The 24,977-nt window shown below is 48.9% G+C and overlaps 3 protein-coding genes across 6 annotated transcripts in view; 1 reads left to right on the top strand and 2 right to left on the bottom strand.

Annotated features, from left to right (window-relative positions):
- Window positions 1-96: 96 nt before the first annotated feature.
- YIPF3 (Yip1 domain family member 3) lies at window positions 97-4,520 on the bottom strand. Its single transcript, XM_061195041.1, has 9 exons — window positions 4,281-4,520; window positions 3,449-3,646; window positions 3,156-3,262; window positions 1,826-1,871; window positions 1,596-1,688; window positions 1,308-1,439; window positions 998-1,111; window positions 676-799; window positions 97-581 (listed from the first exon to the last, which is right to left on the bottom strand). Exons 1-9 carry the CDS (start codon window positions 4,359-4,361, stop codon window positions 433-435), a joined length of 1,044 nt encoding a protein of 347 aa, XP_061051024.1. The 5' UTR covers window positions 4,362-4,520; the 3' UTR covers window positions 97-432.
- Window positions 4,521-4,637: 117 nt separating this feature from the next.
- Window positions 4,638-14,554, top strand: POLR1C (RNA polymerase I and III subunit C). Its single transcript, XM_061196155.1, has 9 exons — window positions 4,638-4,741; window positions 4,868-4,939; window positions 12,417-12,524; window positions 12,761-12,893; window positions 13,178-13,297; window positions 13,384-13,536; window positions 13,692-13,841; window positions 13,947-14,063; window positions 14,208-14,554. Exons 1-9 carry the CDS (start codon window positions 4,673-4,675, stop codon window positions 14,324-14,326), a joined length of 1,041 nt encoding a protein of 346 aa, XP_061052138.1. The 5' UTR covers window positions 4,638-4,672; the 3' UTR covers window positions 14,327-14,554.
- XPO5 (exportin 5) overlaps window positions 13,889-24,977 on the bottom strand; it is a 48,349-nt gene continuing 37,260 nt past the window's right edge. For 2 of the 4 annotated variants that reach the window (XM_061196152.1, XM_061196153.1), the window contains 11 exons: window positions 22,452-22,548; window positions 21,497-21,633; window positions 20,909-21,006; window positions 20,277-20,323; window positions 19,745-19,842; window positions 19,062-19,124; window positions 18,204-18,286; window positions 17,644-17,751; window positions 17,371-17,508; window positions 17,001-17,165; window positions 13,889-16,820 (listed from right to left, as the gene is read on the bottom strand). In XM_061196152.1, coding sequence (XP_061052135.1) covers window positions 16,683-16,820; window positions 17,001-17,165; window positions 17,371-17,508; window positions 17,644-17,751; window positions 18,204-18,286; window positions 19,062-19,124; window positions 19,745-19,842; window positions 20,277-20,323; window positions 20,909-21,006; window positions 21,497-21,633; window positions 22,452-22,548 — 1,172 coding nt within the window. In that variant the 3' untranslated portion in view covers window positions 13,889-16,682. Of the gene's footprint in view, window positions 16,821-17,000; window positions 17,166-17,370; window positions 17,509-17,643; window positions 17,752-18,203; window positions 18,287-19,061; window positions 19,125-19,744; window positions 19,843-20,276; window positions 20,324-20,908; window positions 21,007-21,496; window positions 21,634-22,451; window positions 22,549-24,977 lie in introns of those variants that run through there. The other 2 variants (XM_061196154.1, XR_009701559.1) reach the window with 2 other exon arrangements.

Here is a 24,977-nt window from a genome sequence, read left to right as displayed (position 1 = left end):
GGTATAATGAAGTGAGCATGTGACATTACCACCACTGACAGAACAGGAAAGTGTACAGGAAGTAGGGTGGCAGGGAGGACCACTGGAACGGGTAGCTGCAGTTCCAGACTTCAATCAATATTTTAATTACCAGGTCTATATTTAGCAAGACAATGTGGAAGAGATAAAGAGGAAGGAAAGGGTAGGTGGTGAGAGGACCTCGGAGGAGCTGACCCACTTTCTGCACTGGCTGCAGAGCCCTGCAGTCCTGGCCAGGACTTCCTGGCCTTGTGCCCTTCAGAAGCTCGACAGGCATCAAGGAGGTGCTTAAGTGGCTACAGCTCTGTGGCAGCTGCAGACCCCTCAAAGAGACACATGTCATCAGTACTGTCCTTTAATCTTCCTCCACTTTGCAGCTGGGGGAAAGGGGCCGGCCAAGGATCTCAGGTGGGGTCAGTGTGACTGCAGGGTCACCGCGACAGCCTTCGCTGTGGCGTTGAGCACAGTGGTGGGAAGCCTAGCAGCAGGGAGCACAGCGGGGATGTCTCTGGGGACCCTCTGCATGGGTGGGATGTTGGGGCCCTCCAGCGTGTCCAGGATCCCTGAAAGAAGGAGGATGGAAAGTGAGTGAGGGTTGGTAGGGCCCTGCCCTAGGCAGCTGTCCTCCCTCTCCCCTGCACCCCTCCTGTCACTTACCCTCTACCACCTTGTGGTAGGCAAAATGCAGATAGAGCAGGAAAAGCATGTGCAGGGTAGCCAGGGTGCCACAGAGGAGCAGCCGCTGTGTGGGGCCCACAGTCCGTGACACCAACACTGCCACCTAGGGCAACAGGAATACAGCTCAGAGGGCCTGATCCAAGTGAGTAGTGTAGAGAAGCCACTCTTACCCAGAGCAGAACCATCTTTGGGCTCTTCCCTCCCATTCAGAGCCCCTTGTGGGATTGGGCCTGAGCTCTGGGCTGTTTTCCCTACTCCTTTGGAGGACAGCCCACCCCTGGAAACCTCCTGCCGAGCTTACCATGCGCAGGGTGGACAGCCCACCCACCAGCAGCCAGAAGAGGTAGAAGAGGGCATGGAGGTGGATGTTATAGGTGATGAACAGGACAATGCAGTGCCCAAAGAGGCCGTAGCCCTAGGAAAGAGGATGGCGGAGAGGAAAATCACTCAGGCTGGGCTGGCCTCTGGACCCTCATGGGGGCCCTGAGAAATAAATGGTCCATTGGCCAGCTCACCCCATTCCAGGCCCTGGGGCCCTAGGACAGATGCAGACCAAAGCCTGGTTACTCTTTTAAGATCACCCTTGCCCACCACCATGCTGGACTCCTTACCAGCAGCGCCAGCATCTGGAGCATGGTGATCTGGGCATTGCACAGGTAGGCGAGGAAGTAAATGAAGGACGAGACGCCCAGCCAGTAGCCGAAGCAGGTGCCAATGGCTGTGCCCATCAGGGTGCCCTCCCGCTGTGGGGTGAAGGCTCTAATTAGTCCTGGGAGGCCTCTTGTTTCAGCTCACCCAGGGCCTTCCTCAGGGGCTGCTTCTATCTTACTCTACCATCGTCTCCTTGGGCAGCTTTCAACTCATTTCAGCCACCCCCCAAAGTCCTCTGTCCTGCTTACGATAATGGTGTCAGACGTCTTCATCCCATGGAGGAGGATGGCCACCAGCGTGAAGACAAGCATGAGAGGTCCGTAAAGCTCACCTGCGATTTTCTGTCAATATACCAACTCATTCAGGCTGGAGGGTACAGTGGCTCTTCCGTTTATGCCTTCCCAGGCTTTGTGTGGCGGCCCCACCCTCTGCCCTAGTGCCTCCCCCGGCTCTTCCAGACATGCTACCCGCTATTCACCTGGGGGAAGTTGACCATCTTGATAGGGATCATGGACTCCAGGAGCCTGGGAGGGGAGAGGAGAGATGAGAGCAGAGGCAGCACTAGGCTGTGAGGTTCTGGAAAGCCTGAATCTTAGTCATCTTGCTAACTGAAGAGAACATGCTGGATGGTAAAGGGAGAAGAGGGTGGTAAAGACAGACAAGGAATGAGGAAATCACTTTCTTGCCCCTGAATGCTTCCAGGAAGAACAGCCTTCTGATGCTGTGCTGACTGATGCAGCAGCAACACGGAGAATTTAGAGAGCCCTGCTGGGCCTTGGGAGAGGACTTGGCCCCCGTTACCTATGTGACCTGATCCCCTTTAAACCTCAGCAGAGAATGCCCCAAATTCAAGGCTGTGATGGTAAAGCCCTGAGAAAGGTTTAGAGGGAAAGCTGTTACTTGAGGGAACCAGCGTGCCTCCTGCCTCTTCCTGCTTATCATTCCTCCAGGCACCACTGAGCATTTTCTTGAAAAATACATTTGAAGTGGTATGAAAATTCCAGGAGAAGGAATAAAAGTACCAATAACTTCCCCACTTCTTAAGTGACTAACTAGCTCCTAATAATACCTTGGATCTTGACTAAATTTTACTTCCTCTGAGAAAGCTGCCCTGTCCAATACTCCAGCCAACCCTGGGTCAGGTGTCCCTCCTGCGTGTCCCTTCATGGCAAATGAGTGCTCGAGGGCTGCACTCCAGGGTAAGGCTCCCATCTATCTTCACCACTGAATCAGACACAACTACTGTAGTGCCTGACGCAGAGCAAAAGCTTAGTAAATACTTGCTGAGTGGTACGGGTATTTGATAAGCATTGGCTGAATTAAAGGATAAGCAAAGAACGAAACCAAGATTAAATCCAGCTATTGAAAAGTCATTCAACAACTAGGTACCGATAGTCTAGTTCAGAGACTGTTCTGGTGCTGGGAATAAAAATGTGAAACAGAGCCTGCTTTTGAAAAGGAGGTCTCTGGGGAGACAGACCCAGGAATAAGAAAGTACAGCACTGCTGAAGTATTATCTGTTAGAGGAAAGCACAGAGCTCTATTGGAGCACCAGGAAAGGACAAACTGGCAATGGGGAGCAAAGGAAGTGACATTTGAGCTAAGCTTTGAGGGAACATGAGTAGTTTGCTAGATGGAGAAGAGGAGGAAGGCAATGTGTTATCGCCATGCCCTGTTCCGTGACTGGTAAGAGGTATAATGTGGCTGGGGTCATGAAGAGGGGAGTCTAAGGGTTTGGTGTCCGGTTGTAGTTTGGATGAAGGACTAGGTGTTAGGGGGGCAGCTTCTGTCAGGAGGAGGATCCTCACCTGCTTCGCACCTGGGCAGGCTCCACATCAAAGTAGGGTCTCAGGATGTCGATGTTGGCATACAAGCTGAAGGCCCTGGAGGCTTGTCTCTTCCCTGCCTGCCACATCTGGAGCAAGGAAGACGGGTGGGGTGGGAGGGTACTGTGAGACTCTTGGCTCTATTGCTTATTTTTTGTTGGATTTCTACATGGTTCTAACTGGACAACCCGGGATGAACTTCACCAACACCAACTCCAGAACCAGGGGCCTCCTAGGTGTACTTTTCCACCTGTCAGGGAGCCAATCTTGCTTACCTGATCAGCCACCTGCCGGCTCAATTGTCCCTTAAAGCCCTTCATGCCCAGGAACTCCCCATCCTCTTCTTCAGCAGCAGCTGCATCAGCATCCACTTCTTCCTCACGCAGGCGCTGATGCAGCTCACCCATGTCCTCGAAGCTGGAGCCTGAGGTATCATCCATGTTCTCCATGTCAATCACAGCTGAGCCCCCCCCCTGTGAAGACAACAGATCCTAAAGTGCAGTGCCTTTCTGCTCCATCCGTTAAGTCCTTCTCTGTTCACCACAGAGTTTGGGGCTCTGTTCTTACACTGCTGGGGATATGGCTTGGCATTACCATAGATCACGCCATTCTCTCCCCCTCATTTGCTCTCAGAACCCTTGGTTGTTTGGCTGTCTTTTCTAGCCTGGGAAACCTATTCCCTGTCTTCCATACACGTCTTTCTCCTACCTTCCCTACCAAAGCCCCCGAAGGGCTACAAAAGTGCCCATTTCCTTTGTCTTTCCCAACCCCAAAACAAGGCTGTGCGCGCACAGTGTGGTTTTGGCCAGTGAATCCCGCCCACCCCCAAGCCCACTCCTGCCCCGCGCCATGCCTGACCCCGACCGACCTTCTAACTTGTGCGGAAAGCAAGAGCAAGCGGGCCCAGAGACCTGAGACCCCTGGTCCAGTCTGGACCTTTCAGGTCAGCACTAGCCCCACTGCCTTTCGTGTGCACGAAGACCCAAAGAAGCGAAAAAGTGTTGCAAATGGAGCAGACTTCCAGGCTCCGAGGGAGAGTCCCCACGACAGTTCAGGACGGCTGCCGGCCTTGGGGGCTGCTGGCAGCCGGAGCCGTGGGGCCATTACCTGGATGTTTTCTTCGAACCCTCCCCATTCCGGGCCAGCCCCATTTCGGGCGCCGCCGGCCGGCGCCGCCGGAGTTGCCATGTCCCTCGAGGGCTCCCGTCGCTGAATCCCGCGCTAGTCCCGCGCGCGGAAGAGGAGTGGGAGAGACGTGGGCCTGACGCAGGGACAGGTCCACGGACGAGAAAGAAAGGTGGGATCCGTCGGAACGCAAAAGAGAGAAACCCGGATGTTTGGCCCAAACTGACTTCCGGTAGCTGGAGACGTGGACGGAGGCGGGGCAGAGTCTCGCGATATCTAAGATTCCAGGCGGTGATGCGTTGCCACGGAGACGGAGGAGGGCCACTAGAACGCACGCACCAGTTAGGTGCCCTGGTCACGTGGAGGAGTTGAAGATGGCGGCGGCCCAGGCAGTGGAGGAAATGCGGAGCCGCGTGGTTTTAGGGGAGTTCGGGGTTCGCAATGTAAGCCTTGTGGCCTTGAGCTTGGGAGGAGAAATGGGAGCGGAACAGGGATGAGTTGGGGTCAGAGTGGGGACAGGCTTGGCCTCGCTGCCCCTTCGCGGACAGGCTCGTCTCTCTTTGCTCTAGGTTCATACCACCGACTTTCCCGGTAACTATTCGGGCTACGATGATGCCTGGGACCAGGACCGCTTCGAAAAGGTGGGTGGAGCTGGAGGTGTCCGGAGAGAGTACGGGGATCGGACCTTGTGGTCTGAGTAGCCTGTGCCTCAGAAGCTGTCCTTGTGATGCTGTTCAGGCTAAATTAAAGGTCCAGGTTCTTGTTCTACCTGTCCAAAAGAATTTGGACAGGGAACGCTAGGAAGGTCATACACAGAGACTAAGGCGTAGAGAGAAACAAAGAAGCAATTTATTAAGGGGCAGAAGGAAAAGTACGTACTCAGAGAAGAATGAGGGCGTCCTCGCGAGTGAGGGGCGCACCCGAGGAGTTTTGTGACCACCGCCCCCCCTTTTAATTTCATTTTAATTCCTTGAATGGATGCAGGTTTCTTTGATTAGGGGCGGAATATTCATTGTTGGGAGGATGGGGTGGGATCTTTTTTTTTTTAATATTTGCTTTTTAAGAAAAATTTTATTTTTTATTTTTGGCTGCGTTGGGCCTTCGTTGCTGTTCTCGGGCTTCTCATTGCAGTGGCTTCTCTTGTGGAGTACCGGCTCTAGGCACGCGGCTTCAGTAGTTGCGGCGCATGGGCTCAATAGTTGTGGCTCGCGGGCTCTGGAGTGCAGGCTCAGCAGTTGTGGAGCACAGGTTTAGTTGCTCCGCGGCATGTGGGATCTTCCTGGACCAGCCATCGAACCCGTGTCCTCTGCACTGGCAGAAGGATTCTTAACCCACCAGGGAAGTCCCTGGGGTGGGATCTTGATTGCATCTGGTTACATCAGCTTCTCTTGCGCATTGGTCTTTTAAAGCCACCGCACTTCTGAAAGCTGTTTTCCCTTAAATTTTTCCTTAGCGCCAGGTGTGGAAGGTTGTATAGCAGCCACCCGCAGCCTGTGCATTTTTATTGCTCATGCTCCGCCAGGCTCTAGCTCTGTGGGTTTTCTGGTTGGGGTTCTCTGTTTAGGTATCACGAAGTTTAATCAAGGTTTAATTTATGTTCTTGTTGCTGATGGCCATTCCTCCATGCTTCATAGTCTCACTAAGTGCAAAACAAGGAGAGGTGGCTTTGCGTGTTGCCTAAAGTCTGTGTATGAGGAGGCTGTCCTTGGGTCCAGCCCTGTCTTTCCTGCCTCAATTCCACCCTGAAAGAGTTCCTTCCCAAAATCTTTTGGGGTTATTCAGGGCCAAAAGTCTCATTCTTCTGTAACTTCTTCAAGCTGGCAGGGGCAGTCTTCCCTTGTCTGACCCTGGGAATGAAACTTTCCTCCTTTCTGGTCAAGGGGTCCCAAGATTTCCATAGAGGCCTCAGCAGCAGGCAGTGGCTGGAGTCCCTGTATGACCATCATGTTTATGTCAAATTGTTGCAACCTGAAGGAAACAAATTTAACAAGCAAGTAAAAAGGCAGGGGCCAGAAATCAGCAAAAGTATTAATGCAACCAGAGGTCCAAGGGTACCTTTGGTTATATCCTTTTGACTGCAGTCCATGTGGAGTGGGCGCTGGGGTTATCCTTTCCAAAACTGTAACACCTGGCCAGGGGTGTTGATGTAGGTGTAACATGTTTTGTTGATAACTGCATATATCCTTACCTGCTCAGCTAGGAGATAATCCAAGACCAGTCTATTATCCATCACCACATTAGCTAGGGAATTAAGAGATGTTGAGAGTCTAGAGAGTGAGTCCCCTCTGGTCCTGGCCAGGGTAGACAGAGTATCTGACAGGTTATAAAGTGTTGCCTCGTGGTAGGCAAAGCCCCCTCCCCCCCCGCCCCGCCCCGTGGAGCTGCCAAACCAATAGCAGCTCCGATTTTTGCCAGGATGAGTCCAGTTGCCCTCTTATTTCAGGAATGGGATTATAAATGGTTATACTGAAGTCCCTCTGATTACTTAGTTGGCCTAGCATGCATTGTCCCACTATCAGGGCATTATCTAGACAAGGAGAGGCCTTAGCCAATCCCAGGGAAGGGAAGGAGGAGTTGGGGTTGTCATCTAAAATATCTGGGGTATTTTGGTCTCTTTTCTTTGGTTCATTGAAACAAATCTGACATGATTCCTTCAATGAAGCGTTTTGGTATAGCATCATAAAAGCCTGCAGATAGGAACCTCAGTCCATTTCTCTAGTTTCCTGCAAAATAAATCCAGTTGTGAAATAGTATCATAATTTGAAGAGCCATTTTGGGGCCAGGTTCCCCTGACCCTTACTTGTATTGAGGCCAAAATGTATTGCAGAAAAAGATGAGCTTCTTGTGTTTTAGCTCATCAACGTTGAATTTCTTCCAATTTTTCAGGATGCGTCCTAAGAGGGACTGCTTGGGTATTGAAGGGGCACCTCCTATGGTGTTTATACCTAAAGTGGACAGAAAAGAAAACAGCACAAAAATCAGGGCGTTCTGTGATTTTTGCTCTCGGCTTTGGTAACAGCAAGGGCATCGCCTTCTACCAGTTACCTACTTCCTAGGCCTTGGAGGCGTCCCCTCAGTGACCTTACTAGACCTTGGATGTCTCCAAGGAGAGAGGGTCCGGGACCCTGCCCATTCGTCCCCGTTGGCCAGGTAGGGGGATTGCCTTTTCTTTTTCTGTCCTTCTTTTTGATATAGGGCATGACCAGTAATGTGTCTGCCTGTGGTGCCCAGATGTATCCACTTTTCTCATGCATCTAAGAATCCTTCGTAGTGGTGGAATTGCCACCTAGCTCAGGAATCTAAGATTTTAAATAAAACTTCTATATTTAAAGACACTAATGGAAGAGGATTCCTCAGAGAGAGAGAGAGGGAGAGAAAGTCTGCCTTGGAAGCTTTGGATATTGCCAGAGTAAGCAGATCTTTCCTAAAAGTGAGACCCAAGGAATTAAACCATGAGTAATTTTTGAAAGATTTACAGTTGCATTAAATTCCTATTCCCCTAATGCAGACACCCCAAAGGAGGGAGAGAAAGGTTAGGATGAATAACGATTTTGTGGTGGCGGCGGCAGTGGTGAGCTAAAAAACAGTCCTTTTTAAACCCAGCATGGACAGAGCAGAGCCCTCTCTGGTAAAGGTGCTGAATCAAGACAACACTCAGAAAGGATTACCAGAGCAGCAAGAAGGAACACGAGGAGGGTAACAGGTATCCAGATTCACCAAAGCATATTAATTAGTTTATGGGTGGACTGGTGTAACGGGGCAGAAGGAAAATAGTGGCCATAGGTACTTAGCCTTGGATTTATGAAGGTTTTTTGTCCTTCTTGAATAAGAACTTTAGGTTTGGAAGGGGGCTCACTCGCCTGTCTGGACTCTTCTGGTCATCTGTGGTCCTCGATGTCCTGTGAAGACTTGGGAGGAGGGATAGGTTTAACTCTAGACAGGTTCCCCGCTTACCTAATAGTTGGTCATCCATTCTTGGTGTCCTCAAAATACTTATTTGGTCCTGTTGGGTTTGATAACAGGCAGAATAGGAGTATTGTGTGTGACTGACAAAAGACTAGTAACCCGCACCTAGTAATAATCAGCTTGGCCTGGGGGGCCCTTCCTGGGATGTCTCTGTCTCAGGCTTGAAAATTTATGGGTGTTAGGTTTCACCCAAATGTTAGGTTTCAGCCAGAGCAATTTAAAAGTTGGGGCCTGTTCCTAGTCGCTGAAGTGTCTCTCAAGCTTTTATAACGTATTGTCCCGTTAAAGGATGGGGCATTCAGGGACTACCGAGAAGGCATGTGAGACCAAATATTGTTCAGATTGGCAATTGAGTGGCTTAATGAAATACCAACTGTGGGGATTTTTATCAATACCAGGCAGCTTTTAACATTTGAGAGTACAGCATAATTGTTTAAAGACAGAGCAAGTGGCTCCTGTATTGATTAAAAAATTAGACCCTCTTACCTGCCTTGTTAAGGATCACCTGGGGCTCTTCTGTTGAGATGGTGAGTTTTTCCATGGGAGCCAAGGACCCCCGGCCCTGTCAGCTATCTGCAGCTACCATTTGGAGTTTCGAGACCCCTTTGTCCAAATCGGACATGGGACATTCCCACCTCTGATGGCCTGACTTTCCACAGTTTGGACATGGGGCAAGCAGTTTCGCCTTTTGCCCTCAGCAGGAACGGGCGCAGTGGCCTGGCTTACCACATTTGAAGCAGACCCCTTGTGGAGTCTCCGTTGATCTGGTGTCGTGTCTTCTCTTTGTCCCTGAGGTTGCAAGGCACTGCTGACAGCAAGAGCTGTCAGTTGAGCCTGTTTCTTAGTTTGTTCCCCTTCGTGCCAGTCCCTCAGGGCTTCCTCTGCCTGGTCACGGTTATTAAATACCCCATAGGCCATATCTAGCGGCTAAGGCATCAAAGCCTGAGGGCCCAACTGTAACTTTGGGAGCTTTCACCTAATATCAGGGACAGACTAGCTGATAAAAATGTTGTCCCAGTAGGGACTAGTTCTTGGGGTGGAGGGGTCTGTGTTAGTGCATTCTCTAAAAACTTTCACAAGTTTAATCCTAGATGAGGCTCATTTGGTCAGACAAGGAATTCAACTGTCTGGACTTGTCCCAGATTAACTAATTAAGTACTGCTCTTAATGAGTTCACTGGTTTTACGTGCCTTTAGAGTTTAACTAGTTCTGAAATATAGCCCTCAATGGTCAGGGTCCCCAGGCAGCATGGGGTGCACAAAAGCCCAAAAGAGAGAATGTCCTTGGTGTCTCTGAATGCTCCCAAAGGGTATGTCCCTGGGAGTAAAGATTACCTGTGATCCTTCAGGGGAACCAAGCTCCTGCCAAAAGGAGGAGCATTGCCGGTCAGGACTGGCTACGGGTATCCCTGTTTTTCTCACTCCTGCTGACTGTAGCCTATGTGAGGGTAGCGACCCCATCATATGGCAGCCCTGCCAGCCCCTGTCCTGAGGCCCGTGTCCTCCCCTGGTGTCTGTGGTACCCAGGGTGAGCGACCTTCCTGAAGGCTTCAAGGCTTCTCTGTAGATTCTATAGCCAATGATTAATTCTTATGTTCCTGGGGTGCATTCCCCTAAAACGGACATCCTTATAGTTCCAGGACCTATTTAGGTTCTAGTTTTCATTCTCTGAAAGGGTGGTAAGTATCTGAAAATGGGTACCAGCCACTAAGGGAGGCGGTATATGTAATTGTGTTAAAAAAAAAAATGTAAGAAAACCTCAGCTTTCTTCAACTTACAGTCTGTCCAAGTAAAGCTGTATTTTATATTTTTGCTAATTTGAACCTGACAACAGTTAATCAAATGGTGGATAAGATAAACCCAGAGGGCGAAGCTCCTGTGGTTCAGGTCCCTGACTGCCTGTGAATAGAGGCTGGCCTGACATGCCTTGCAACAATGAGAAGTGCAAGACCTAGCAGCAAGCTTGGAAAGCGCCTGACAAATTCCTCTTCCCGCACTTCCAGGAGAGCAAGACACGAAAATATGAGTGAGATGGGCCGCAGAGGCGCGACAAAGAGCGACAGAGAAAAGTAATGATAGGAAGTCAGGCAGCACCACTCAAGTGCAAGGGAGGTGGGAGGCCAAGACTTACAAGAGACCAAGATGAAGGGTAATTAACTTCCAATAAATCTCCTGGCTTGCTTGCCAAAGACTGATGCCAGACAGGCTAAATTAAAGGTCCAGGTTCTTGTTCTACCTGTCCAAAAGAATTTGGACAGGGAACGCAAAAAAAGTCACACAGACTGAGGTGTAGAGAGAAACAAAGAAGCAATGTATTAAGGGGCAGAAGCAAACGCACTTGGAAAAGAACTTGGGCGTCCTCGCCAGTGAGGAGGGCATCTGAGGAGTTTTCTGACCTCCCCCCGCCTTTTATTTCAATTCTTTGAATGGATGCAGGTTTCTTTGATTAGGGGCAGACTATTCATTGGTGGGAGGATGGGGTGGGATCTTAATTGCACCTGGTTACATCCGCTTCTCTTGCAAGTCTGTCTCCTGAAGCCACCACACATGTGCTCTAAGAGCCATTTTCCCTTAGCAGTCAAGCACCAGGCGTGGAAGGTTGTATAGCAGTCAGCTGCAGCCTGTGCAGTTTTATTGCTTATGCTCGGCTGAGCTCTGTGGGTTTTCTGGGCAGGGTTCCCTGTTCAGGTGTCACAAAGTTTAATCAAGGTTTAACGTATGTTCTTGTTGCTGATGCCATTCCTCCATGCTTCATAATCTCATTAAGTGCAACACAAGGAGAGGTGGCTTTGCCTTTTGCCTAATGTCTGTATGAGGAGGCTGTCCTTGGGTTGGGCCCTGCCTTTCCTGCCTTACTTAGGGTTTGCTCCGTATATTGAGCAACATGCTAGGTAGTCAGCGTACACGATTTCTGCCCTGTTCTGCAAACAAGATGTTCAGTCTTGTTGGAGAAGAGCATGCGTAGACAAATGAGTCCAGTGTAATGCGGTAGAGGCGGTTGAAAGCAAAAAAGGTGATGGGGTTGGGGCGGGTATATCCTGCACAGGCACTTAATCCAGAATGAGAAGGGGGGGCAGAAGTATGGAAGATTTCCTGAAGGAGATGACATCTCAGTTCAGCCTTGAACGATGAGCAGAAGCTGAGAACAGCGAAGGGTGAGGAGTGTCCAAGCAGTTCATTGTTGCTAGAATATGAAGTGGGTCAGCATGAGTGTTAGGCAAGATTGAAGTGCATTTTAGGCACTGTAGGTGATAGGGAGCTTTTGAAGAGCTCTTAAGCAGATATTATCGTATCTGCAAGCTTAATGGTTGGGAGAGAATGAATTTGAGGATTGTCATGTGGTGTGTGCAGATTTGTGACAGAATTGCATAGGGGAGCTGAGGCTGAAGGCAGAAACTAAGATTGTGATCATGGCAACAGAGCACGGGAGACAGAAGGTAAATTTGGTGGTTGCTTGGATATGGGCTGTGAGGGGGGAGTGTAAAATTAGCTTGTTGGGGAACTACTTTGATGGGTGGTGGTGTCATTTACTGATGAGAAATGGGTCTGGGGAAAGGGAGTGTTGATGCATTCAGTTTCCTGTGGATGGAGAAGTCTAGCAGGCTAGCAGGAGATATATATGAGATCAGAAGTGAGATACAGTTTGGGGAGTTGTCCGTACAGATAGTTGCTAAAACCATGGGTGGGGTTGAGGTCACCCTGGAGAGACACAAAAACTTGGGAAATGGTAACATGTATATAGTAGGTGGAAGATTGTGAATTTAGTAGAAGGATTGATCAGACAAGAAGGAAGAGAACAGAAGATTGGTGCTCAGAAATCAAGGCAGTGGAGTTTGGAAACGGGATTCTCTCAACAATGCCGGGTGCAAGGGAGGTGTCTAGTAAGATAAGGATTGAGTAGTATCAACTGGACTGAGCAATACGTGAGCCTATTCTTAGTAAAATAGCCTCTGTGGATGGCCTGGCTGGAAGCCATATTGCAGAGGATTTTAAATGAATTGAAGATAAAAATGAAGACTTTTCCAGAAACTAATAAATGATTGGGGGAGAGAGGGACATCTGGGCAAAGGGAGGTTCTTGAGGGGAATATCTGGGGGGAGGTATTGACTGTATAGAGAGCAGGCTTCATTTAGTGTTTTTCCTGTTCCTTTAGAATTTCCGCGTGGATGTGGTACACATGGATGAAAACTCATTGGAGTTTGACATGGTGGGAATCGACGCAGCCATTGCCAATGCTTTTCGACGCATTCTATTAGCTGAGGTATAGGTGGGCACGACGGCAAAGGTGGAGTTGTGTGGGGAAACCTCATTTGTAGAATTGTCTCAAGTGGTATTTTTCCTGCAGTTTTGCTGAGCATTCCTCCTGCTCATTCTTTGTAAACTTTTCATCAAGCGTTCTTCTAGGAAGAAGTCTCCATCTCCCTATGTCAGGAGGCAGGGAGTAGGTGGGGAGTCTACAGGGTCTTTGTAGATGAGTGGCTTTTTTTTCTTGGGCAGGTGCCAACCATGGCTGTGGAGAAGGTCCTGGTGTACAACAACACTTCCATTGTCCAGGATGAGATCCTCGCTCACCGCTTGGGGCTCATCCCCATTCATGCTGATCCCCGCCTTTTTGAATATCGGAACCAAGGTGAGGGTTTGAAAAAATGAAATTTTGGGGAAAGGTGGGCAGCTTTCCTCTGAAGCTGATTCTGGAATCAGACTGCCTGTGTTCGAACCCTTGATTGGCTACTCTGTGACCTTGGCCCCGTTACCAGTCTTTTGGTACATCAGTGCTGTTGTCTGTGAGAACACTTGCCCTTGCCTTACCAGGGTTGCCAAGAGGATGAGAGAAACATGCAAGGCATTCGCCGTAGTGCCTGGCACCGACGTCCACTAGCTCTTTAACAGCGCCCACCTCCTCCCTTTGTGCAGGAGATGAAGAAGGCACAGAGATAGATACCCTGCAGTTTCGGCTGCAGGTCAGGTGCACTCGGAACCCCCACGCCGCTAAAGATTCCTCTGACCCCAATGAGCTCTATGTCAACCACAAAGGTAGGTACCGGTGGGGTGAGGAAGAGGGCCCCCTGTTGGTGGGTGCTAGTTTTAGGGACTTGGGTCTGATGTGTTTCCTCCTGCAGTGTACACCAGGCACATGACATGGGTCCCCCTGGGGAACCAGGCTGACCTTTTCCCGGAGGGCACCATCCGACCGGTACATGACGATATCCTCATCGCTCAGCTGCGGCCTGGCCAGGAGATTGACCTGCTCATGCACTGCGTCAAGGGCATTGGTAAGACCCTTTGATTTCCCTGGGGTGAGGTATGACTAAGGGACTTGGCTGAGATGTCCCCGACAGGCAGAAAGCCAATGGGCCTTTGATGTCAGTAGCTTAGGGAATGTGAGGAAGGGTCTCCTCCCAGGCTCTGAGTTCCCTCTTCCCTCCAGGCAAAGATCATGCCAAGTTTTCACCTGTGGCAACAGCCAGTTACCGGCTCCTGCCGGACATCACCCTGCTTGAGCCCGTGGAAGGGGATGCGGCTGAGGAGCTGAGCCGGTGCTTCTCACCTGGTGTTATTGAGGTGCAAGAAATCCAAGGTATGGGATTTGGGATGCCAGGCCCTAAAGTATATTTTCTTTGAAGGTAGCAGAGAAATAAAAGCTCTGGGCTCATGTGTTTATAATATGGTTTGTTTTCATTAGGTAAAAAGGTGGCCAGAGTTGCCAATCCCCGGCTAGATACCTTCAGCAGGGAGGTCTTCCGGAATGAGAAGCTAAAGAAGGTTGTACGGCTTGCTCGTGTTCGGAACCATTACATCTGTGAGTTTCAAGTTGGAGGGTGGGGCGGGGGTGGAGTTCTTTGGTGCTGCAGCTTCCTTGCAGGGTTCAGATGTGGAATCTAGCAATACGTATAAGGAGCTTTTGTAAGCCCTGCCTGGGCTAAAGTGTCCCTTTGGTCCCCAGTCTCTGTTGAGTCAACAGGGGTGTTGCCACCAGACGTGCTGGTGAGTGAAGCCATCAAGGTACTGATGGGGAAGTGCCGGCGGTTCTTGGATGAACTGGATGCGGTTCAGATGGATTGAGGCTGCGCTGGACTTGGCATGGCTGGGATTGGATGCTCCTGAGGCAAGCTGAAGATTTTAGGTTCTGACCTGCCCCCACAAGACTGCTGTAGAGAGCCCAGAGACTAGGGGTCCTGAGTTTTCTGGGGACAATTCCAGCTTTATTTTCAGTCAATACACTTTGTTAAATGTGCCACAAAATGTGACTTTTATGCCTTTGCAAGGTCTTAATGTAAATAAATTCACATCCAGACAAAAATTCTTTTGTTGGAGACCACTTTTTCAGTTTTCGTCCAAAAATATGGGGCACCTCAGCAGAGATCTGGCGTTATTTAGCAGTTAGGAGCATTGGGCTCAGACATCACTGCAAGTCAGGGCCAAGTCCCTCTGAAGCCCCTTGAGAAATGCCAAGTGTGATGGTTTCCGGGGGCACAGCCAGACCACAGAAAAATACTGTGTGCTGCTTAACCTATTTCCTGGATAGCAGAGGAAGTTCCTGAGAGAAAAAAGGGTGGTCCATGGCAGTCAAGTCACATTACTATCAAGAGCCGCACAAAGGAAGAATAACAGTTCCCTTTGGACAGCCCCTCTGGGTTAGGTCCAGTAGCCACCAGTGACGACACTGAGAGAATGGAAGGGCTGCCTGGTCTACGTGTCAGGAAGAGAAAGCTGCTTCTGGCTGGCATGCTGTTTCAGAGGGTTTGACAGAGCAGGTCTGTCAGTCACAGTTCTTCCTGTCCAGCCCCCTTAGCAAGCAAGATGCTCACGAGGAACAGTGACCCTGGAGTATGTCACTAGTTTGAAAAAGGGAGATGGGGCCCTTTCTATATGAAATTGAGATTTTTACTGACATGCAGATGTGCTTTAGAGTTAATGTTTCTACAAAAAGGTTCTATAAACAATAGAAAACTTCTAGCATGAAGTCACAGGATGTTAAAAATATTACAACACAATAAATACGACTATACCCTCCACAGCCCCACCGCAGAGAAGAGTAGGCAGCTAACAAATTTGGAGGGAAACATGCTGAGATGGCCTTCACAGTGGACAAGAAGCCCAAAGCACCACCCAGGAAGAGGGGATGGACCAAGTCTGTGCCATAGAAAGCGCAACGTGGGACTCCCAAGTCCGTTTCCCCAGCTTCGCCTCTTCCTGACCTTACCCTACCTGGGGGGGCCACACCAGCTAAAAGCTGCAGCTTCAGTCCACGCTGCTCCACCGGTCCTCACCAAAACCCTGGTCAGTGGATTGGATCAATGCCAGGCCTCTGTGGGGAACACATGGACACACACTCTAAATGTGTGTCCTTCTGTATAGATTAACTAGTCATTCATCCATGTCCCCTGTGCTTATAGGGCCATCCAGTGATGTTTAGAACAGACTGGAGACTCACAGGTTGTGATGGGAAGGCATATTTTTTCTTTTGGAAATGGCCCATGAGCGAAGTGACCAGGGACCTGAAAGACCACGAGATTTTTGAAGGCACCTGGACTGAGCTAGTCCTAGGAGAGACCAGTGGCTTTGCTAGCTGCTTGTCACAGATGTAGCCTAGTTGGTCTGGATTATCCTTAAATGCCAATGGCATCGTGACACTAGATAGGGTACTGTGGCTCTTGTGCCTGAGTGGACCCTGGGGACTGGGGAAACCACACTGAGGGGTCATTCACGGAGGGACAGAATGTGTGAGCTCTAAGGGATGTTACAGAGCGCTACAGACCCTGGCCCAGCCCTGGTCCCTGAAGGTACTAACATTTGATACTGTGCCCAGAGCTTAGCAGTGGCCTGTACCATGGATCCCATCAGGTGACCAGATTCTTGCTCAAAACAAAGCAGGAACTGGCCAAATTCAGTTCAGCACTCAGCACCTGACCCAGATATGCCCCTGGGGGATGGGGAAGGTCCCTGTCAGCCCAGCAGCAAGGGGGCTCAGTGGGACTTTCAATGATCCAGGAGAAACTCTGGCACAAGTAATTCAGGGCTGAACCCTCGCCGCAAGCCTGGCTAGTCGCAGCATTGGGTATAGCGCCCCTAGTTACCACTCTGCACAGGTGTATGGCTGCCTGGGGGCAGGAGGACTTGGGGAGAAGGGCCGCTCTGCTCTAGCCTTTCTCTCTTGGAAAAGGCAAAACTCCAAGTAGGATGGGAGATACCTGGGAAATCTAGACAGAATGGTGTAAGCCCTAACTCCCTTTCTTGATGCTTTAGCATGGCTTCCGGCCCTGTACAGGGCCCACTCTCTCCAGCTCCAGACCTGGATCTCTCTCCAGGCTGACGACGGTGTAAAGTGAGGTGGCAGTGGAGAGGGGCCTAGAGAATAGCTACAAAGGGGAAGAACAGATGACAATAAAGGTCGAGGAAGAATGCCCAAAAGCTTGATTCAGGGTTCAAAGATGGTGGCCAGGCTGCCCTCCTCATTGTCCAGCACCTCTGTTTCCAGCATTGGCTTTGTTTTTTTGAAAAGTGAGGGAAGATTCTTTATGTGAACTTCTTTTCGGAACTGCTCGCCCAAGGGTTTCTGTGGAAGACAAATGAGAAAGAACTAATGCTGGGTCTCGAGTGGTGGGTTGTTTTAAAGATCATCTCACCATAATGGTCGTGACTACAGCTGGTTTCTGGTTTGCCTGTACACATGGTCCAAGAAGACTGCAAAGGTGGTTGGGAGCACTAAGGAAAGGGTGTGAAGGGTGTGACCTACCCCAATGCACCCAGCAATGAGGCGTTTGAATTGGTCCTTCCGGCGCTTGTCAGCCACTTTCTGCAGAGAGGGGTTCAAAAGCTTGCAGTCAAACTGGTCCAGTGAGTCCTTCTGAATTTCAGGGATCTGCTCCATCACAGCTCTTATCTCCAGGTACCTGGGACGCTGAGAAGTAGGGGTAAACCCACTCAATGGCACTGTTTTGGGCCCCGTCACCTTCCCTATCCCCTGCCACACCCACTTCTCAGGGGGGCAGCACTAGCAACTTGGCAGCTGCCTACGTTTAGGATTAAGGCCCAAGTGCCCGGGAGCAGGCAGGCTGTGAGAGATGAAGCCGCAGCCATCCTGCCCCCAGGCTTTCTCCACTCACCAGTGCCTCATATATCTGGAAGGCCAGGTGGACCAGGGAAGCCATGCAGCCATCGTGCTGCCCATGCGTCTGTAAGCCCTTCAGCACACTGGTGAACAGCCACGTAACAGCATCTGCGAGCAGTGTCCCTGACAGCACCTGGGGAGACAGCTGTGCTCAGGGCCAAAGCGGGACTCTGAAGGCCTCAGCACCCTAGTTCTTCCAACTGATTCAGTCAATCCTCATGACCCAAATGTTTCATGAGGGGAGAGGAGAAAGGGTGAGTAACCATACTTGTTTGAGGAGAGGCCAGCAGAGCTGTGTGGTCGTCCTCTGGCAGGACAGAGTATCCTTCCAGGCCAGGGAATTGAAGGCTGTAATTAATAGCGCTGTACAAACATCCTAACGGAAAAGGATGGAGAATTACAATGGGAAAATAAGTACAATGTTCTCTGAATTCTTATGCATCAGGAGCTAGAGTTTTAATAGGTAAGCAGGAAAATGATAAAAGCAGCTACTGAAGAGATGGGAGTTTATTTCCTCTGTGTCTATCAGGCCATCCAAAAAAGAAAAACTAACTAACACAGAAAAGAAAACCTATGTGCAGGAAGGAGAGCTCAGGCCTGGGGGAGGCTGAACACCAGGGACTGGTGGCAATGTACCTGGGTGTTTTTCTGAGCCTTTGCCCATGCCAGCATGGGAACACAGTGGCCTTGTGCCTTTCCCACTGTTTTCTTTAACTCATATAAAGGAGTATTACCAAAAAACCCTCCTGATGGCATCAGAAAATGAGAAAAGTGGAAGCGGGCTCCCTGGCTGGGCAAGGAAAAAATCTCGCCTGCCCCTCCACCCACCTCATGCTTCATTAGACATTTTCCCAGGTCTGTAAGCTCTGCCATGGCCGAGGGGGTTACCTCTGTGGCCATCATCTCTTCATCTGTAAGTAGAGACCAAAATGTTAAGCTCCATCCTTTCAGAACAGAGACCGTCCTTTCTGACAGAAGCCCACAGAGTAAAGGAGAGGTGAGTATCCTGGGCTGACTGGTGGTCAAAGGTACTAGGACAGCCCCCCAGCCTCATAAGAGGGTGTAGAAGCCTCTGCCCGTGGCAGATCTAGAGATGCATCTAGCCATACATTTGCAAAACGGAATTTTTCTGGACAGTTACCTAAAAAGCTGCAAATGCTGAGGATCTTTTGTCGTTAAACAAATATTTGAGGACCCACTATAGCAGTTACTGGGGATATAAGAGGAATATGGCAAAGTCCCTTCCCTGTTAGGAGTTAAATTCTAGTGAGGGAGAGAAGTAATTAATAACACAAATAAAACATGTCAGGTAGTGATCAGTGCTGGAAGACAGAGCGGAGGAAGAATCTAGAGGCCGGCGTTATTTTTGATAAGCTGGTCATGGAAGACCTCTCAGAAGTGACATCTGAGCAGAGACCTGAATAAAAAGCAGGGGGATGGGCCAGGTATATAGTTGGGAGAACAATCATTCTAGGTAGAGGAATCACCAAGCGCAGAGGCTCTGAGGAGGGACTGTGCTGGGGAATACAGCAAGGGGGCCAGCATGGACGAAAGCTAGATGTACAAAGTCTCCTCCACACCAGACTGCTAGGGACACAGTTTCTATGGGAACTGACCTGGTTACAGAAGTAACAATATTTAGGAGCTTAATGGCTGACCTCCAAGGGCCGCGACAGGCTCACTTACCATCTCCATCTGCAGCGGGAGCAGTACCGTGGTCAGCACCTTTCTTTGAAACACAGCACACAGCTAAGGCAAGAAAGCAGGGTTACTAGGCGTATTACCACCAGACAACAGCCGTCCCAGGCCAGTGGATCCCAAACTGTCTCTGGGCAGGTGAGGAGTGGGGGAAGGTGGGATACCGTCCAGGCACAAAGTCAGCTTCACCAACAGAAATAGAGGCATTTGACCAGACTGTGTTCTGGTCCCTCTTCAAGTTCAATCAACTGGAGGGAAATTACAGAATTATCTGAGAGTAAATGACCAGGAGAGGATGCCTCATATGTATACTTGGTCTACTTTGGATCTCAAACAAATGAACTGACCAAAAAATAAAAACGAAATATAACCACCTTCATGTCTAAGAATTAAAAAATTTCCCTATTTTGACAAAGCTAGAAGTTATTCCTACCATTAATCCAACTTCCTCCTGCTATTTTAGACCATTTCCTCATAATCTGCCCTTAGTATGAACTACAATGCAGTTCACAATTCATAAAGTGTCCTTAAATTGACTTAAGAATTACATAGTTTCTATTTAGTTAATTACTTATCAATCTGTCAGTGTTGCTGCAAACGTGTTAGGTGAGTGACCAGCTTTTTTTCCAGAAAAAGGCTTGTCTTCTACCCCTGGTTCCCATGCCACTTACTGATCAGGTCCATGACTTCTCGGGTTAACATCCTCACCAGTTGTTCCTCCAGCATCTCTTGAGACTCTGGGTTTTCATCTGTTGTCTCATCTTCTCCACTGCAGAAAACCAGGAGCCAAGTTCCATGGGAATGCAAAAGAAGCAGTGACCCTAGCTAGACCCTCTGTGCCCACTTCCTTCTCCTGACTTCCTCTGGTCTACATTCCACTCAAAAGTTAGGAATGGGGAGCAGTGATCCACTGAGGGGCATTATTACTTGTGACTATATCCAGTTGGCTTGAGGGGAATGGATCAAAATCCTAAGAATGTCTCAGCATTCACCTCAGGCAGCTGAAGGTACCCCCTATGAAGGCTTGAGCTGAGTCTGCCTAATGGTCACAGAAAAGCGATCTACCATCTAGGCTGAGGATGACTATAACCCACTATTATTCTAGCCCTGGGATGGCAGAGTCCTTCTTCCTCCATGTCTACCTTCTCCCACCCCAAAGCTGGCTGCCAGCTCATCCATCACGGAGAAGAGAAAGTCCCTTACCACAGCAGGCTCCTCTGGTTGATGACTTGCCATTTTTGGGAAAGCCTCTGGGAAAACAAAAAAAGAAATAAGTGCTACACTAGGGAGAAGGTTGGAAAAGATAATATCTAAGGGCCACTTCATGGTTAGAATTAGCTGAAGATGAGTCCAGGTAATAATGACAGAGCCTTGGGAGACCCCACAAGGTTAAAAAACAAGATACGGTTTCTGTAACCTCTCGCACACCCACGACAAGGGCAGCATATCAAACACTTCTTTGCTTGGAAAGGATCAATGACATTTCAGAACTCCCGAGTCTCTCTGGACACACCTATTCTCTGCCCAGCTGGTCCCCCTGCTTAATTCCAGAGTCAGGGAAACAGACCCAGGAAAAGCACTCCCCTGATCACCTCTCCTCAGTTCACAGGAGGATAAGAGTAGAATCTGAGTCTGCAGGTGCTTTGCAGGCAATGGAACCAGTTTAGTTCTTCGGGGGAGCTGCTCCATCCAGGGCAGCAAGGGTGGAGCGGCTGTGCAGCCATCCTGGCAGGGCTAGGAGACAACGCTTTCAGGAGCTCTTGACTTTTGAGACTCATGAGAGGCCACCCACTCTAAGAGGCCTCTTCGCCACCCTTTCCTGGCCAATCTCTTACCATGTGAAGGTAGGTGAAAAGAGGTCCAAGGATGGGAGACACCAGGGCTTCGTAGTGCTCCGGGGGACAGAAGAGCACCAGAGGCTTCACAAAGACCCATGCCGCGGTAGGTTAAGAAGCTTTAGCACACGAGCGCACGCCCGTCGTTCTAAAGCACCACTCCCCTGCCAGGCTGGAATTGTAATAAACTCTCCTTACAATATAACTTTCAGGGAAGAACGATACTCCCCCAAACAAACAAAAACAAAGAGTCTGAATGAGAATGCAGTATGAGTGTGCTTCTTCAAAGAGAAGCACCTGACAAAGTACAGAAAAGGGATAAAAGCTTCATTTTTCATCTTTCCAAGAAATGGGATGGTAAGAATTTCCCCTAAGGAGAAAGAGCTTTCAACACCCCCTGGACTGCTTTCAGGTTTTTCCTTTTATTTACTTCAATCTTCTTGTCTTTCTAATGTGGTTACTATATACTGTCAGAAATGTTTCCATCTATTTCATATAGCTCAGCTCTGCCTCCTCTGGTGCTTCTGAACTGTTCCTGTCTTCAATCTTCTGGCCCTTTGGGTTATCTAGGGACTTTTGAAAGGATATGAAGCATGGGTCTGAGTCGGTAGTCAGGAATATTGTTCAAGTTGACGAAGGCAGAGCTGAGGAGCTGGGTGGCCAGGTGCTCCACGGTGTAGAAGTCCTGCTGCATGGAAGGGCCTGCCTTCCCTAGGATATGGAAACTGTAAAGGAAAATCATGAACAACATCAAATCCATTATCTGTTATCGCCAGCCCTGACCGCCTTGGGAATTTCTAGTCTACAAGAAGACTTCTCAGCTAGAAAAGCAATTAATTGTATTTTCTTTTTAAGAGAACTTTAGCTTAATCAGTATACTTCGAAGATGTGGACTTAATCTTCTATCAGAAGGGAAAATAACAGCCACCCCCCCCCGCCCCAACATTTAAGGAAACTTCTTGAAACCAGATTCAGCATCTTTTAAAAGACAGATGTCGGTACCCAAGATCAACGGTAGCCTTTCATTACTTCGTAAGTAATATGGATTTACAATGGAGAATCTTTTGTTAGTTGGCTGACTAGAGCACTGTGTTAGCGAGATCAGTGCCCTGGGGATGCTGGTGTACAGAAGGGCCAGTTACACCCCCCATGCCACAACCAGGACCCCAAGACAAAATATGGCCAGCTATCTCCCAGTGCCCATGAATAGTGGGCTATGAGTAGTGAGGGGTCTGAGAAAATGCATCCCCATCACTGTAACTTCTACTTTGGTCTCATCACTTTATGCACTGGAAACAGACAAGTTGGGCATTAAAATATCAAGTCATGGCTAGGACTTAAAGGCACATGTGACAATTAAAATAAAAATTGCAGGAAACCAGCCTGTTCATTTTGATTTGACACTAGAAGCATTAGTTTCCTGTCAAATTCTTTCCTCACATTACCTGTACAATAGAATTCTACATCAGACGTCCAACCCAAGGCCATCCTATACAATGCATGTCTAGGAGGAGAATATGAAAAGGCAGCATTGGTTCCTTACCAGTTTTCATAGAGGGTGCAGAAGAAACGCTGCATTCTTTCTAAGACTGTTTTGTAGACAGGAGAGTCATTCAGTTCCAAGAGAGGCTGAGGTAATCCTACAGACAAAGATGTATCAGGAACCTGCTGCTCCTCTGCTGAGGGTCTCAACCTGCCAACACCCTCCCATAGGCAGAGGTGGTTTGGGGGGTGGGGGGGCGGGGTGCTATAAATGCAAAGCAGCTGACCAAGTCTTCTACCAGCTGGAAGTGCTAACAGCTTCCCTAAAGTGACTGCTACACTGTATTTGCAGGGAAAGGCGAAAGCTATTTAAGTGTCCAGGTTTGAGTACTCTAACTTTTGCCTGGGTTTCTCCAGATGGAACTTGTACCAAAACACACAATGATAGCCCAAAATGATCTCTCCATAAAGTACTGGGAATGTCCCCCCCTTCCTTTTTAAGTCACAGAACCTCTTTTTCAAGCAAAATTTTATGCAAAAGCCCAAGGTGTATAGCAGATAAAAATGAAACCCACTTATCTCAGTATAACAATTGCCTTAAAAGATCTATACTTCTAATCAGAGGCAATTTTGTTTCCAATCTTGCTCCTGGTGGAAGCTGCCAGAGGGAACTGTTTGTCCATTCTAGTATGTTTTGGTTGGTCATACATTTCTACAGCAGCAGTTCCTGGCTTAATATGAATAACTGAACGGGGGGCAGGAGGGGAATGGGTGGTGAAGCAACACCTAATTTTTATATTAATAACAAGACATTTTTTGGACGTTTCATTTTTACTGGTGTCTCCAAAAGGGAGCTTAAGTGTAGTGGTGCCAAAGGAAATGGCCCAGGACCATTTAGGCCAAGAGAGATAGCCATGGGCCCTGGAAAGACAAGCTAACAGTCTTCTTTTCATTAAGTCATAGCTGAGGCATGCTCACTAGATTGCTTCATCATGGCCAGGCCCACGCAGAGGTGATAGCTGGGGCAAAAACACACTGTTGGGGCTGTGATGGTAAGCCAACCTGAAGCTCCAGAGATAGGCACAAGGTTTAGACATCTCTGGTGTCTCTAGCTCTAACTTCTTTTTTTTTTTTAAATAAATTTATTTACTTATTTATTTTTTATTTTTGGCTGCATTGGGTCTTCGTTGCTGTGCGCAGGCTTTCTCTAGTTGCAGCGAGCGGGGGCTGCTCTTTGTGGTGCGGGGGCTTCTCGTTGCGGTGGCTTCTCGTTGCAGGGCACAGGCTCTAGGTGTGCGGGCTTCAGTTGTTGTGGCACGCAGCCTCAGTAGTTGTGCTGTGCAGGCTCAGTAGTTGTGGTGCATGGGCTTCGTTGCTCTGCAGCATGTGGGATCTTCCCGGACCAGGGCTCGAACCTGTGTGCCCTGCATTGGCAGGCGGATTCTTAACTGCTGCACCACCAGGGAAGTCCTCTAGCTCTAACTTCTAACCAACTGCCTTGCTCTCTGTGTTCCAGCCACACAAGTCACCTTCCTATTCCCTGGACATATCAAGCTCTTTGCTGTATGCCTCGGGATCTTGCACCTGCCATTCTGTCTGCCTAGAATGCTCAGCATCTCCTTTTGCCCCCAGCCTGGTTGGCCCCTGTTCATCCTTCAAGTCTCCACTGGGAGGCAGTCTTGTGACTCCACTCCAAGACTGGGTCAGGTCTCCCAATAAACACTCCCACAGTCACTTGCCTTCACAGCACGTATCACAATTATGATCGTGAAGTTATTTGCTAATGGGAGAAATGAGTTAAAGCAACATTCTGATCAAGGTAAAAATTGGGAAACTTGGCTCAGAAACTATTCCTTAAAAAAGTGATAACAGGGCTTCCCTGGTGGTGCAGTGGTTGAGAATCTGCCTGCCAATGCAGGGGACACGGGTTCGAGCCCTGGTCTGGGAAGATCCCACATGTCGCGGAGCAACTAGGCCCGTGAGCCACAACTACTGAGCCTGCGCGTCTGGAGCCTGTGCTCCGCAACGGGAGAGGCCACGACAGTGAGAGGCCCGCGCACCGCGATGAAGAGTGGCCCCCACTTGCCGCAACTAGAGAAAGCCCTCGCACAGAAACGAAGACCCAACACAGCCATAAATAAATAAATAAATAAACCCAAAAGTTAAAAAAAAGAGTCGTGTGTTCCTAGATTGATTAAATGAACTAACACATATAATGATTAGAATATAGCACTTGGCACGTAATATTGGTTATAGAAGTATTTGTCATTATTAGTATTAGGTGCCAGGCACTATGTGGGGCACTTTACAGATTAAAAAAAAAAAAAAAAAAAAAGTGATAACATACATAATATTTTACTGATTAAAGCTATTTAAGCTTAATTGTTTGAATACTTTCCCCCCCATATACAAAAGGCAGGAAAGTATGCTAATATCCTTCAGGTCAAAAAGCATGGTTTATTTATAATCTAAAGGCTCTAACACATACTACCAGCTGGCAGCTAAAGCGAAGGAGGGGTTAACATGGGGTGTGTGTACTTCTGAAGACCTTCTCTGCATGATAAGATAATGAAGTAAACACACTTGT

The sequence above is a fragment of the Eubalaena glacialis genome, chromosome 7, assembly GCF_028564815.1.
Source record: "Eubalaena glacialis isolate mEubGla1 chromosome 7, mEubGla1.1.hap2.+ XY, whole genome shotgun sequence".
Taxonomy (NCBI): Eukaryota; Metazoa; Chordata; class Mammalia; order Artiodactyla; family Balaenidae; genus Eubalaena; species Eubalaena glacialis.
The sequence above is the reverse complement of the archived record's forward strand: the minus strand, read 5'-3'. Positions and strand labels throughout refer to the sequence as shown.